We start from the raw sequence: 15,606 nt of genomic DNA, 5'->3' as shown, positions 1-15,606 counted from the left end.
AGAAAATAGGATAAAATTTGAGGGAGTAGTCCGATAGTGAAAGGAAAAAAACAACTGAAATTGACATGAAGACACCATGAGCTCAAATAAAAAGTAAATAAAATGATTGAATATGGGCTTCAGGTCTGTGGGTGGATACTGTGAAGAAGTGGGATGGCAGATGGGACTAGATTAGGTAAATTTAGTAGGTATGAACTGGAATAGAGAGAAGGAGTCGGGGGGGGGGGGGGGGGGGGGGTAGTTGGTAGAATGGATACCAGCTTGTGTGGCACAAAAAAGATACAGGAAATAATACGCAAAAATATGCCAGAATGACGCAGGAAGAGTGATCAGTTTGAATGTGTAGGATTAATGGTATCAGCCGGAGTAATGTGAGACATGAGATGCTGCCCTAAAAATCAGCTCAGTCCTGTAGCCGTCTGTTGTTCGCGGCTGAGGCAGTTGATACAATGTGGCTTGTAAGTAGAACATGAAATGCTGTTTCTAATGTGACAAGAGAAACACCAGAAAGAAGAGAAAGAAAGATGGGCATGAGTAGAATAATGCAGTAGAAAATAGTAATAAAGGAAAGCAGCATTGGTTTATGGGATGGAAGCTGTCAGTCAAAAGCAGACAATGGAAAATCCAAGATGGAATGTAACGGTATTATGAAAAGGATAGTTGCTGCTCACCGTATAGGGGAGATACTGAGTCGCAGATAGGCACGACAAAAAGACTGTCAGAAAGTGAGCTTTCAGCCAACAGTGCCTTACTCGAAAATAGATGACACACACACACACACACACACACACACACACACACACTGGCTGTTGCTCCCAGACTGCAAACAGCAGTGCATGATGGGAGAGGCAACCAGGTGGTGGGGATAAGGATGGCTGGGGCACTGAGGGGGAGGGTAGCAGGGCAGGGGTGGAGGGGTGGAGTCAGCTACTGCCCTATACGGTGAGTTGCCACTATTCTTTTCATAAAATTGTTACATTCCATCCTGGATTTTCCAATGTTTGATTTTACCAAACCATACTTTCAAGTTAAAATTTTGAACTTCACAAAAGACAATATTTATGTTACTGGTTGTGCTGGTCCTTGTTGTATTCACTTGTGTTCATGCTTCTTCTGGTACCTCATTGGAACTTTGTTTACAAAATCCCTCCCTCCCTCCTTTGTGTGTTTTTTGGCAGAGGGTCAGGTTCATTCCCTTTGTTTTTGCATATCTTATAGTTTAGTTTCTGTGTGATGTGGGTGTTAAGGCCATCTTGTACTGCTATTTGTTTAACTTGCGTGTAGTTCCAATACGAGAGAAGAAAAGTTGCTCCTCACCATATAGCGGAGATGCTGAGTCACGATAGGCACAATAAAAAGATTCACACAATCAAAGCTTTCGGCCATTAAGGCCTTTGTCAGCAGTATACAGACACACACACACGCACACACACACACACACACACACACACACACACACACACACACACGTACACGTAAACACAACTTGCACACACGCCTGCAGTCTCAGAGAGCTGGGGAACAGCGGCACCAGTGCATGATTGGAGTGGCGACTGAGTGGGGGTAAAGAGGAGGCTGTGGCGGGGAGGGTAAGGGATAGTATGGTGGGAGTGGCGGAGAGTGAAGTGTTGCAGTTTAGATGGTGGGTAGGAGAGAAGTGGGGGGAGGGGGTAAGTAGTGGAAAGGAGAGAAATAAAAGAAATCAAAAGACTGGGTGTGGCGGTGAAATGACGGCTGTGTAGTGCTGGAATGGGAACAGGGAGGAGGCTGGATGGGTGACAACAGAGGCTAACGAAGGTTGAGGCCAGGAGGGTTACGGTAATGTAGGATGTATTGCAGGGAAAGTTCCCACCTGTGCAATTCAGAAAAGCTGGTGTTGGTGGGAAGGATCCATATGGCACAGGCTGTGAAGCAGTCATTGAGATGAGGGATATCATGTTTGGCAGCATGTTCAGCAACAGGGTGGTCCACTTGTTTTTTGGCCACAGTTTGTCGGTGGCTGTTCATGCGGACAGACAGCTCGTTGGTTGTCATGCCTACATAGAATGCAGCACAGAGGTTTCAGCTTAGCTTGTAAATCACACGACTAGTTTCACAGGTAACCCTGCCTTTAATGGGATAGGTGATGGTAGTGACTGGACTGGAGTAGGTGGTGGTAGGAGGATGTATGGGACAGGTCTTGCATCTAGGTCTATTACAGGGGTATGAGCCATGAGGTAAGGGATTCGGAGCATGAGTTGTGTAAGGATGGACGAGTATATTGTGTATGTTCGGTGGACAGCTCAGTACCACGGTAGGAGGGGTGGAAAGGATAGTGGGCAGGACATTTCTCATTTCAGGGCACGACGAGAGGCAATCGAAACCCTAACATCACAACTGCTTCCTTTAGATTCATTTGAGCAGTTGTGAATGAGCTCATGCACATGCGCAGTTGAGTCACGTGTGAGTGGTACCTTCTCCCGCTTCTGGCTACTAAAGTGTAGCAGTTAGCTGTATATGCAGTAGCAGCAAGCAGCCAGATGCTACCCGGAAAAAAGTTTACTTGCATGTCTAAGCTGTCAGATTCACGCATGCGCAACAGGCCTGGATATAGGAGGCGGGGGCAAATCGGGGTATCAGCCCCTGGTGACAATTCTGGGAGGGGGTGAAAGACTTTGTTTCACAAAGCGCCTAGTATCCAGCGCACATCGGTCTATCGATTATTCGCATGATTTTGTAAAGCAACCCCGTTGAATAACAGGTAAGAAAGATTGTGTATTATATTCTCGGTGTATCCAAGAAAATGAAATTTTGGCGGAAAAGTTTTTGCCAGAACGCTACACTGGTAAGGGCCAGTTGTAAAGTCCCCGGCTAGCAGCCGCTAAAGTTCTCTTCTGGGAGTAGTGCTGAAAACGCGGATTATGAACATGTAATGAAGCCTAACTGGAGAATACATGCGGGATAACTGAAATGGTGATTGTGGCAGAGTTAGTCAAGTTAACCAGAGAGTAAGTTTTAATCCTGACAGAAATAGTTACAGAATTAGTGATGACAAGATAGTTTGTTAGAACGAGGAAGGAGAAGAAACGGGGACATCACACAAATTATGGAAGAATATGACGATTCCAAATTTATATAAATATTTCGAACTACTACTTTTCGATCTCATGCTTCAGAAGCTAGAGTGTATGAATGAAATGTGTAACTATTTCCTAACATGAAACTTTTTGCTTATAGTAGGTCTAATAAGCATTTGATATTGCTACTTCGTGATTATATTCTGTCGTGTTATAAAAATGACCATTTGTGGCAAAACAGTGTCGTTTATTCGGTGTGCGTTACAATTGCTGCAATATTAGGCAGAGCCATTTCATGTTATCTAGCAGACAGTGACAAAATACACGTAATCAGCTCGAGAAACGACACCTGTCTTGGAGTACTATTCGTAGTAATAGCTTTTTCAGTATTAGGCAATGACATTTGGTTTTTTCGTGTAGCAAAACGTTTGACGAACTTTGATCAGCTAATAGATTCTTTCCCAAAAGGAAAGCACGCCATGTAAAGCTGTACTAATGTTAGAGAGAACAGAAGTGCAAGGATTTAAGGATTGAAGAAATGTGTACTGTCTTGCTTTACTATTGTCTTTACTGGTTTTATGTATCCTATATTTAATTTTATGTCAAATAATCCCATCCAGTATTTATTGTGAGTTTTTAAAACGGGCAGGTTGTCAAACCAGCTGACTGGGAGCAGGAGAGGCACCACAGGACATTTAAATTTCCACTGTTCTGAATATAGTTTGATGGCACCCACTACAAAATGGTACACGTTTGAGTTCCACAGAGCGAAATACAGTGATGTGTGATAGAAGAATGCTGTGTGAAGAGACATGGCACTGCACTGTGGCACGTTTAAGACCAAATAATTGACTTACTTGACTTAATTCCTTTGGCCCCTATGGGGGCATAATGCATCCAGGAGAACTCGCCATCCATCTCTGTCTTTGGCCATTTGCCTCAATTCTGCCCAGGTCTTGCCAACTCTTTCTGCTTCCCCTTCCACTGTCCTCTTCCATGTGCCCCTTGGTCTTCCTCTCTTCCTTTTTCCCAGGGGATTCCATTCCAATGCTTTTTTCTCAGTGGCTCCATGTGGTTTCCTCAAGATGTGCCCCAACCAGCCCCACTTTCTCTCTCATATCGGGACTTCTATAGGTATCTGGTTTGTTATTCACCAGAGCTCCTCATTACATATTTTTTCTGGCCACCAGATATTCATGATGCATCGAAGACATCTATTTATGAAGCTTTGTAACTGAGATGTTATCTTTTTATCCATTTTCCAGCTTTCATTGTCGTACAGGACAGCCTTCACATTTGTATTAAAAATACAGATTTTTGTTTTGTACGTGATATTTCTATTTTTCCATATTGGATACAATTATATGAAAGCAGCATTTGCTTTTTTAATGCGGTTTTTCACGTAACTATTAACAATGGCACCTCCATGTTCCCTGAATTTACTCTCATTTCCTTTGTTTTGCCTATATTTATCTTGAGGCCAGCAGTCTCTGCTTCTTCTTTCAGCAAGTTTAATTTAGCTTGCATATCAGTCAGCCTTGGAGCTAATAAAACTATGTCGTCTGCAAAATCCAAATCCTCCAGACATTCGTGGATCCCCCACTGGATTCCTCGTCTCCTGCCTGCTGTGACTCTTCTCATAACAGAGTCTAGAACGAGTAGAAAAGTGTTGGTGACAAAATGCAACCCTGCTGGACTCCAGTTGTTACTTTTATGGGCTCTGTCATATTTCCCTTGTGGAGTATGCAGCATTTGTAGCCATCATATAGATCTTTTATGATGTTTAAGATCTTCTGTGGTATGCCATACTTCTGCTACACCTGCCAGAGCACTTTATGTTTCACGGAATCAAAGGCCTTTTGAAAATCAATGAATGCCAGGTACATGGTTACTTGGAATTCTTTGCTTTGCTCTAAAATGATCCTAAGAGTGTTAATAAGATCAACACAACTGCGTTGTGCCCTAAAACCAGCCTGTTCTTTACGCAGTCGCTTTTCAAGACCAAATAATATGTCTTACATTTCCTCAAACACACGTTTTATGTATCAGACTCTTCTGAAAGATGTGCACTTCAAAATGGATATTTTCAGAAAGTCGATTTTTTAAATTTTTGGCGTCCTACCTCAATCACTTGAGGGAGGAGGGGCGCCACTCTCTAGTATTGCTCCGGTTCGGAAATATCGCAGTATGTAATGGGGAGGTGGGTAGTCTCACGTGACCCGTGTTTACGTTTAGTGATTTTGCTGTTTCCTTTTCGTTTATTGCTCTCATGTCAAATAAAAACAAAACCGATTTCTGTGAGTGGGAGTTATCAAGTGAATTAAAATACATTCACATAATTACGGAAGGCTAAAATATGTTATTAATTTCAGATTTGATTTTATTACCCTCTTCTGACAGTCAAGCATTAATCACATTGCAGAACAATGAAGTTATTTTTGTCGATTTGCTAAAGAAATTTGGCTTTTATTAACTTTTCCGCTGAAACAGCCAATTTATTGCCAATTTATTTGAAACGGAGTGTTTAATTCCACACTGTTGGCTAGTTTCAACAGTTCGCTGCATTTCAGGTGCATGTTTTCATCTTATAGCGCATGTGGCTTTATGCCATAATAAAGAACCAAACATGAGATAATACAATATTGGTACTCCAAGAAAATTTACCTCCGAATCTGGACATACAAATTTGCACTTGAAGTCGAAATATGCATTTCAGTATGGTTCACGAAATACCTGTGCTCTTGGAGTATCCTCTAATGTCTGGTTTCTTTTATGACGTTATGTAAGATCTTTTAATGTTTAACACGTATGAACATACGGGCTTCCTGGGTCATCGTAGCTATGCAAGCGCGGAGACGCTTGTTATCTGGCGCTCTCTGGCAATTGCTGAAACGAACCTATTTCTAACAGGTCCCGGGAAAATATTGCGAATGGTGGATTGAAAATCGTTACTTTCACAGTAAATTTCCTTTTATGCAAGGTGAACTATATGCGAGAATGTACTAAGAATTTCTTAAATCGCAGTGCTTTTGACTCTCATTTAAAAATCAACTCTTTGGGGATGACCATTTAGGATAATTTCGAGCCCAGAAGATCTGATATTTATGGCGTTCTTAAAAAGTTTAACTGGCACATTTCTGCGATGTATCTTAAAGTGTAAAACACACAGAAAGGGGCAACATTATATGTGAAAGCTTTTCTTTTCTTGTAGCAACACTACATATATTAATTTAAACCATTAACTTTTCCCATTTGTGTGTTCGCGTTACTTAACAGAGATGTTGCTATTGGCTGACTACATCGCTTGTCCTATGTTCTGAATGTCTGCTGTTGTCGGCTGGCAAGATCACATGACGTGAGCTCTGACTGGCTTACAAAAGTGCATCGCAAACTCGATTTCAATGCTTCGGAAAGTAACATGCGGTGATTGGTGGAATTCAAGTTTATACTTTCGTAATACGAAAATATTCAGTGTACATGCTGCTGCAAGTCAGACATCTTCCCAATACGTGTTTTGTTCCCTGAGTTTCATTTTCTAAAGTGCTGGGAAAGTCTACACCGGTGTATAAAACCATAACCATGCTAAAGACTGGTAGGTTTTACAATTCCGAGGAGAATACCGTATTTACTCGAATCTAAGCCACACTTTTTTTTCCTGTTTTTGTAATCCAAAAAACCGCCTGCGGCTTAGAATCGAGTGCAAAGTAAGCGGAAGTTCTGAAATATGTTGGTAGGTGCCGCCACAACTAACTTCTGCTGTCGAATATATGTAGCGCTACACAGGCATGCTTTACAGGCACAAAGATAAATACTGGCGCCAAAACCTCTGCGTCAGTAAATAAATTAAAAAAAAAAAAAGGTGGAAGACGAGCTTTTTTCTCCGCCCTGAATTTCGACCACTGCATTTTCATGCATTATCCAATGAGGTAAATACAAATTCCGTATTGTTCATCTTCGAATGTAGCAGCTTTTCAATGTACTACGAAAATCCGACTGGCAAGACCGTTTGCGATTGTCAGTATGGCCAATTCTACGTTCTGATTTTTTTTGTACCTGTGAGAAGAGATGGTTGCTAAAGGGAACTTTTGTGAATTCTGAATCACATGCAGTATTCTCTTCACCATAAGAATAATACGAATATAAACATTTTGCCATGTATTCTTTCGTGTTTGCTGCTATCTCATTTAAATCCTGTCTGCCTAATAAACTACGAAACTAGAGTGAGATAACACAAACGCGGAAGTATACACATATGTCATGTTAATATTCGTATTATTCTTACGCCTAATAGTGATACAGTCAGAAATGAAGCACGGCAATTGACTAGATTTTTAAATCTAAGGTGACTCTAATTTATGTGCAGAAAATAATGTACTAAAGAGGCGTCTGCAAAGATTTTCAAACGGAGAAAAATTTTTGCTCGTTCAGAACATCTTCTGTCATACGCAGTATATTATTTGGTTCTTGTTGATCATTATCAAAGAAAGCAGCAGTGTAAATAACAACAAATAGCAGTCTCTTGCCATTGTTTTGCTACTGAGACAATACTCTCTTTTTTTTTTTATTGTAAGCGGCGGTAGCACTCACAAAAGCAAACCATGCCGCGAGTGGCGACAGGTCGTGAACGTTCATTATCGGAATGCGACAAACAATGTATGACACAGTATAGTAATGCATTTTCAGCTTAGAGTGACGAAAACACCTATAACAAAGAGAACGGCAATTATCAGATCAAAGAAAAATAAGCAATCAATTCAAACCAGACGAAGCACATGAAAAACGAAGGGTACCCGTATAAATAAGGACGGAGTGCCTGACGCATAGCAATGGCTACCTGGTAAAGCTTAACTGCTAAGTTTACGGCTCGAACCAAACTACTGTAGCTGTATCATCATTCATTCGACCTGAATTGTGTCTCATATTACAATGGACCAACTTTGTTTCGATTTGGAGGTGCGACCTAAAACTTTTCTCTCCCCTTGAATTTCGAGTCTCAAATTTCAGCTGCGGCTTAGATTTGGGAAATTTTTTTTTCCTTTATTTCGAGTCTCATTTTTCAGGTGCGGCTTAGATTCGAGTAAATACGGTATACTCTCACTTAACACGGAAAAAGTGTATTTTCACCCAGGAGGAAGTGTACTTTTAACCAGGAATTCCCGAAAAAATCTGGGAATTTTTTTTCCTCGTCCACGTATACATCCTGTATAAGCAACTGCATGGTAGCCATTACCAAATGCTTTGTGTCGCACGTTTTCCTTTCTAATTTGAAGGGAGTAAAAGATGAAGACCGGTCATCACGGAATTTGATTATGGCCCTCACAGCATCAGAAGGGATCTGCAATCCCTATGACCATTCTCTCTGCTGGTCATAATCCTAGTTTGTTTGTGCTTGTGACCATCTCCAGTTTATAGTATCCATACTTTGCATTTTAGTGACCGGAAGCCACACCAAAAGCCTTTCCCTAATCATTAGGTAAAAACCATACATCGATAGAAAGGACAGCTGCTTTGATTTTTTGTCACGTATGCAGGACAAATTCATAATGAAGGTGGCTGTCCTTTTTATTGATATATGGTTTTTACCTGATGATCCCTTGGACATTGGGTGATGTTTTCACGTGTATTATATCATCCTTTTTCTTGATAGTGATTTTTTGTAAGATACTGTAATAAGTATGATTTCTTCTCATTGATTGTGAGAAAATAAAGTTAGATTTAATCTGTGTTAGCTCTTATCGTGACTGAGAAAAGTGGACACTTAGATATCGAAGCCATTCTTTGGTAGTAGTAGGTTCTGCTACTTGCTATTCTATATTATGTATATGTATGTGTATATAGCCTAAGCTACTTTAAATATAACTGATTTAATGCCATTTTTCTACTACATTTCACCTAGACATCAAGTGATGGTTGAGTGTGTCTGAATGTTGTATTACTTTCATGACATAAATGTATCATATATTATGAATTTAATTTTCATATATATAAAGATGGTTGTCTTTTCTTTGTACTTAAAATAACCGACGCACAGGTGACGTGTTGTAATAAAAAACATTCAAAACCTTATTCTTTTTTCATAATAAAATTATGGAAGACAGTACAGATTTCCCCACCATGTTATAGTTCTGGGTGGAGATTTTAATTTGCCGGATATAGACTGGGAGACTCAGACGTTCATAACGGGTGGCAGGGACAAAGAATCCAGTGAAATTTTTTTTAAGTGCTTTATCTGAAAACTACCTTGAGCAGTTAAACAGAGAACCGACTCGTGGTGATAACATATTAGACCTTCTGGTGACAAACAGACCCGAACTATTTGAAACAGTTAACACAGAACAGGGAATCAGCGATCATAAAGCGGTTACGGCATCGATGATTTCAGCCGTAAGTAGGAATATTAAAAAGGGTAGGAAGATTTTTCTGTTTAGAAAAAGTGACAAAAAGCAGATTTCAGAGTACCTGTTGGCTCAACACAAAAGTTTTGTCTCAAGTACAGATAGTGTTGAGGATCAGTGGACAAAGTTCAAAACCGTCGTACATTATGCGTTAGATGAGTATGAGCCAAGCAAGATCGTAAGAGATGGAAAAGAGCCACCCTGGTACAACAACCGAGTTAGAAAACTGCTGCGGAAGCAAAGGGAACTTCACAGCAAACATAAACATAGCCAAAGCCTTGCAGAGAAACAAAAATTACGCGAAGCGAAATGTAGTGTGAGGAGGGCTATGCGAGAGGCGTTCAATGAATTCGAAAGTAAAGTTCTATGTACTGACTTGGCAGAAAATCCTAAGAAATTTTGGTCTTATGTCAAAGCGGTAGGTGGATCAAAACAAAATGTCCAGACACTCTGTGACCAAAATGGTACTGAAACAGAGGATGAAAGACTAAAGGCCGAAATACTAAATGTCTTTTTCCAAAGTTGTTTCACAGAGGAAGATTGCACTGTAGTTCCTTCTCTAGATTGTCGCACAGATGACAAAATGGTAGATATCGAAATAGACGACAGAGGGATAGAGAAACAATTAAAATCGCTCAAAAGAGGAAAGGCCTCTGGACCTGATGGGATACCAGTTCAATTTTACACAGAGTACGCGAAGGAACTTGCCCCCCTTCTTGCAGCGGTGTACCGTGGGTCTCTAGAAGAGCGTAGCGTTCCAAAGGATTGGAAAAGGGCACAGGTCATCCCTGTTTTCAAGAAGGGACGTCGAACAGATGTGCAGAACTATAGACCTATATCTCTAACGTCGATCAGTTGTAGAATTTTGGAACACATATTGTGTTCGAGTATAATGACTTTTCTGGAGACTAGAAGTCTACTCTGTAGGAATCAGCATGGGTTTCGAAAAAGACGGTCATGTGAAACCCAGCTCGCGCTATTCGTCCACGAGACTCAGAGGGCCATAGACACGGGTTCACAGGTAGATGCCGTGTTTCTTGACTTCCGCAAGGTGTTCGATACAGTTCCCCACAGTCGTTTAATGAACAAAGTAAGAGCATATGGACTATCAGACCAATTGTGTGATTGGATTGAGGAGTTCCTAGATAACAGGACGCAGCATGTCATTCTCAATGGAGAGAAGTCTTTCGAAGTAAGAGTGATTTCAGGTGTGCCGCAGGGGAGTGTCATAGGACCGTTGCTATTCACAATATACATAAATGACCTGGTGGATGACATCAGAAGTTCACTGAGGCTTTTTGCAGATGATGCTGTGATGTATTGAAAGGTTGTAACAATGGAAAATTGTACTGAAATGGGAGGATCTGCAGCGAATTGACGCATGGTGCAGGGAATGGCAATTGAATCTCAATGTAGACAAGTGTAATGTGCTGCGAATACACAGAATGATAGATCCTTTATCATTTAGCTACAAAATAGCAGGTCAGCAACTGGAAGCAGTTAATACCATAAATTATCTGGGAGTACGCATTAGGAGTGATTTAAAATGGAATGATCATATAATGTTGATCGTCGGTAAAGCAGATGCCAGACTGAGATTCATTGGAAGAATCCTAAGGAAATGCAATCCAAAAACAAAGGAAGTAGGTTACAGTACGCTTGTTCGCCCACTGCTTGAATACTGCTCAGCAGTGTGGGATCCGTACCAGATAGGGTTGATAGAAGATATAGAGAAGATCCAACGGAGAGCAGCACACTTCGTTACAGGATCATTTAGTAATCACGAAAGCGTTACGGAGATGATAGATAAACTCCAGTGGAAGACTCTGCAGGAGAGACGCTCAGTAGCTCGGTACGGGCTTTTGTCAAAGTTTCGAGAACATACCTTCACCGAAGAGTCAAGCAGTATATTGCTCCCTCCTACGTATATCTCGCGAAGAGACCATGAGGATAAAATCAGAGAGATTAGAGCCCACACAGAGGCATACCGACAATCCTTCTTTCCACGAACAATACGAGACTGGAATAGAAGGGAGAACCGATAGAGGTACTCAAGGTACCCTCCGCCACACACCGTCAGGTGGCTTGCGGAGTATGGATGTAGATGTAGATGTAGAAGTGTAAACTCCCTGCATTTATTAGAAATAAATAAATTAGGTGTATGTCTGGAATATGTAATGATTCGGCAGTGTGTAGATATTGTTAATTATCTTCATTGTGGCTTCTGAAGATCTCATGCCACACTAAATTAAAAAACTGGCCTGGAGATCCTAACATACACTACTCTCACATTGTACTACTTTTTGTGTGCGTGTGTGCGTGTGCGTGCACATTTATGCTCGTGTGTGTGCACACGCACTTGCTAATAGTATATTTTCTTATTATTGTAATATTTTCATGCTCATTCTATGATGAATTTACCTTGTTTTTTGTTTTCAATATCTGCTGCAACTGTATGGCTTGTTTTGCTGTAGGATATGCAAAACTTCTATCATTTGTGTTTTCCAGTGTGCTGAAGCAATAGGAGATACAGAAGCAAGTATTGCAGCAATTTATGTGTCTTTATCACAGACATATAAAGATAAAAAGGAATATGACAAGGCACTGGAGTTCAGTCACAAGGAGCTACAGTTGTGGCATTCTAACCCTGCAGAGGTAGGTTTGTAATATTTTGTTGTTGATCTAAATTTCTGGTATTGGCAGAATTTTTTGTGAACTATTTAAAAATATATCTTAGAAGAAAGATTAAGGAAAGGCAAACCTACCTTTCTAGCATTTGTAGACTTAGAGAAAGCTTTTGACAATGTTGACTGGAATACTCTCTTTCAAATTCTAAAGGTGGCAGGGGTAAAATACAGGGAGCGAAAGGCTATTTACAATTTGTACGGAAACCAGATGGCAGTTATATGAGTCGAGGGGCACGGAAGGGAAGCAGTGGTTGGGAAGGAAGTGAGACATGGTTGTAGCCTATCGCCAATGTTATTCAATCTGTCTATTGAGCAAGTAGTAAAGGAAACAAAAGAAAAATTTGGAGTAGGTATTAAAATCCATGGAGAAGAAACAAAAACTTTGAGGTTCGCCGATGACATTGTAATTCTGTCAGAGGCAGCAAAGGACCTGGAAGAGCAGCTGAACGGAATGGACAGTGTCTTGAAAGGAGGATATAAGATGAACATCAACAAAAGCAAAACGAGGATAGTGGAATGTAGGCGAATTAAGTCGGGTGATGCTGAGGGAATTAGATTAGGAAATGAGACAATTAAAGTAGTAAAGGAGTTTTGCTATTTGGGGAGCAAAGTAACTGATGATGGTTGAAGTAGAGAGGATATAAAATGTAGACTGGCAATGGCAAGGAAAGTGTTTCTGAAGAAGAGAAATTTGTTAACATCGCGATAGATTTAAGTGTCAGGAAGTCGTTTCTGAAAGTATTTGTATGGAGTGTAGCCATGTATGGAAGTGAAACATAGATGATAAATAGTTTAGACAAGAAGATAATAGAAGCTTTCGAAATGTGGTGCTACAGAAGAATGCTGAAGATTAGATGGGTAGATCACATAACTAATGAGGAGGTATTGAACAGAATTGGGGAGAAGAGGCGTTTGTGGCACAACTTGACTAGAAGAAAGGATCGGTTGGTAGGACATGTTCTGAGGCATCAAGGTATCACCAGTTTAGTACTGGAGGGCAGCGTGGAGGGTAAAAATCATAGAGGGAGACCAAGAGATGAATACACTAAGCAGATTCAGAAGGATGTAGGCTGCAGTAGGTACTGGGAGATGAAGAAGCTTGCACAGGATAGTGTGGAGAGCTGCATCAAACCAGTCTCAGGACTGAAGACCACAACAACATTTAAAAATAAGTATATTTGTGTAATGATTGCAGTAAGTTGGTGAAACACTAGTTTACACATTCCTAACCTTATTGAATATTAAGTACTAAACTGAATTTTGGTGGGGATTATCACATTAACTTCATGTTATGCAACTGAAGAGCTCTGCATACAATGTAGCTAATTTACCCCAGCCGTATTTTCTTTTGTTACTATTCACAAACTGTGCAGCTACGTGTATTCCAGTGTAAAATTCAGAAGCTACTTTCCAGATGGCAGCATTGAATTTTTTTTATGCTGCATGTAATAGTTTTGATATAAACAAAGTGATTACAGAAAAAGTAATCCATATTCTTACTGGAGATGGTACTGCTCAAAACTAGAAAAAAAGGTCCTACAACCATGAGTTGGGAAACAAATACTTGTTGATGTATGGGCTATGCTATTCTACAATAATCAGGCTACAGAAGTTTCTTGGTGTGGTTTACACTCATTCTTGTACAACGTTTTTTGGTCTCCTCCTCAAAGAATCACAAACTTTTGTGAAAACCCCAACCTGCTCTTGCAGGGAAACATCACCAGCTCAACCTCTATTTTAATGAGAAAAAAGTTCACTTGCAAGTTATTTGCCCCAGCAACCTTTCAACTGTTTTAACTAAAAAAAAAAAAAAAAAAGAGGTAATATTTCTATCTGGCAATGTCATATTTCCCAACTTTTTCAGCAACAAATCATACCAATTACGACGGGTTTTGGAGAGATTTTTAATGTGGTGTATCAGTTAAATTGCACATTTTTGTAGTATGGAAGTATAAATACACAAGCCACTGAGCACTGGAGCCTCACTAAATCAACATGGTACCCGCTCAGTTTGCATCTGTAGCTAATCACTATACAGGAAATGTGACTTCATGCAGAAGTGCTTCTCACACTAAAATAGAACAGTGAGAATGTTTATTTCAATATAATATTACTATTTTGTGAATGAAGTTTGTGGTGGCAGCGGCTTGATCTGTTGTGTAGTCCAAGATCTAAGTTAGGTTGAAAGGTGGTTATTAGGTTGTAAGTTGCCATTAGATAACATTGTGCAAATCACTTAATATTTCATTAAAGCAACTTACAACATCTTCAGGTGATTGCTGTAGTCACAGATACAGCAGTGTCTTGTTGCAGTGACCTGCAACGAAATGAAGATATCGAACAGTTGCTTCAATGACATATTTTGCTTCTTGCACAATGTTATCCGGTGGTAAACCTGAGAAGTTTGTTAGCATCAGATCCGCCAGGAAAGTGTGGTAAGTCACATTGGTGAACACAATTATGTGATCCTATAAGAAGCAATGATACCACTCATGCAGCATGATTTAAATTCTTCCACCTGTCATTATGTGATGACTGTGATATTTGTATTACATCAGAAATAGTGTGCTGACACTGGCTGATAGCGGCAAATCAAGCAGATGCTGCTGCTTTTAAATTGAACTGTGTTTATAGTGAGTCTTTTTATGGATGCTGGCAACTTATGGGATATGTGTGTTCGTGCTGGTTTGAAAAAGGCAGATTATTTATAACGAATTTCATGAAGGAATAAAGATGTCAGGAGGTTGTAGTCAGTGTCCCCAGTTCTTTGAACAGGCTTGTGCAGAACATTCCTGACTTCACACTGCAATTAATTGGTATTACATGATTTTGGGCTCTGAAAAGTGTACCTTGGCTAGGTTAGTTACTCCCCAAAAATGATACAGTCTGACATCAAGGAATAAAAGTAAGCAAAATATGCTAGCTTTTTTATTTTTGTATCATATTTGCCTGACAACATCCACTTTGCAAATAAAGATTTGTTTACCAACAGTTTTCAGTGTGTTCCTTCCACCTGAGTTTATTATGAAGTTGTAATCCCGGGAATGTAACACCATCAGCCTCTCCTATCAGCTTGTAGTCAGATTTTAAACACATGCATGAGGAAATCACTTAAAAGTTCAGCACTACATATAGTGTACATTTTCAAAGTTTAGTGACAAAGCATTGCCTAAGAACCACTTATTAATGTCCATAAAAATTTCGTAAGCCACTCTTTATAAAATTATACTTGATTTGCTATTTATTTCAAAGTTCGTTTTATCTTAAAAAAACTAAATTTATAAAAAAAAAGTCTTTAAAACAACATGTTTAAGCTGCATATGAATTATTTATTGTTAAGCAACTGTTCAGGACTAGCTCATCGTTAGATATTTGACAGAGGCTATAATAAACAGAATTAGATGGTTAGTTGTGACACCACATAATGAAAGAAAACAATAAAAGTAACCATGCCTGCACTGTCACTGT

General features: G+C 39.9%; 1 protein-coding gene across 2 annotated transcripts in view; it reads left to right on the top strand.

Annotated features, from left to right (window-relative positions):
* The window catches only part of LOC126175311 (tonsoku-like protein), a 259,997-nt gene that overhangs the window by 64,514 nt on the left and 179,877 nt on the right, over positions 1-15,606 (top strand). For both annotated transcript variants that reach the window (XM_049922019.1, XM_049922017.1), the window contains exon 10: positions 11,960-12,106. In XM_049922019.1, the coding sequence (XP_049777976.1) occupies positions 11,960-12,106 (147 nt within the window). The remainder of the gene's footprint in view (positions 1-11,959; positions 12,107-15,606) is intronic.

Source organism: Schistocerca cancellata, chromosome 3 (assembly GCF_023864275.1).
Source record: "Schistocerca cancellata isolate TAMUIC-IGC-003103 chromosome 3, iqSchCanc2.1, whole genome shotgun sequence".
Lineage (NCBI taxonomy): Eukaryota > Metazoa > Arthropoda > Insecta > Orthoptera > Acrididae > Schistocerca > Schistocerca cancellata.
This window is presented reverse-complemented; position numbering and strand designations above follow the sequence as displayed.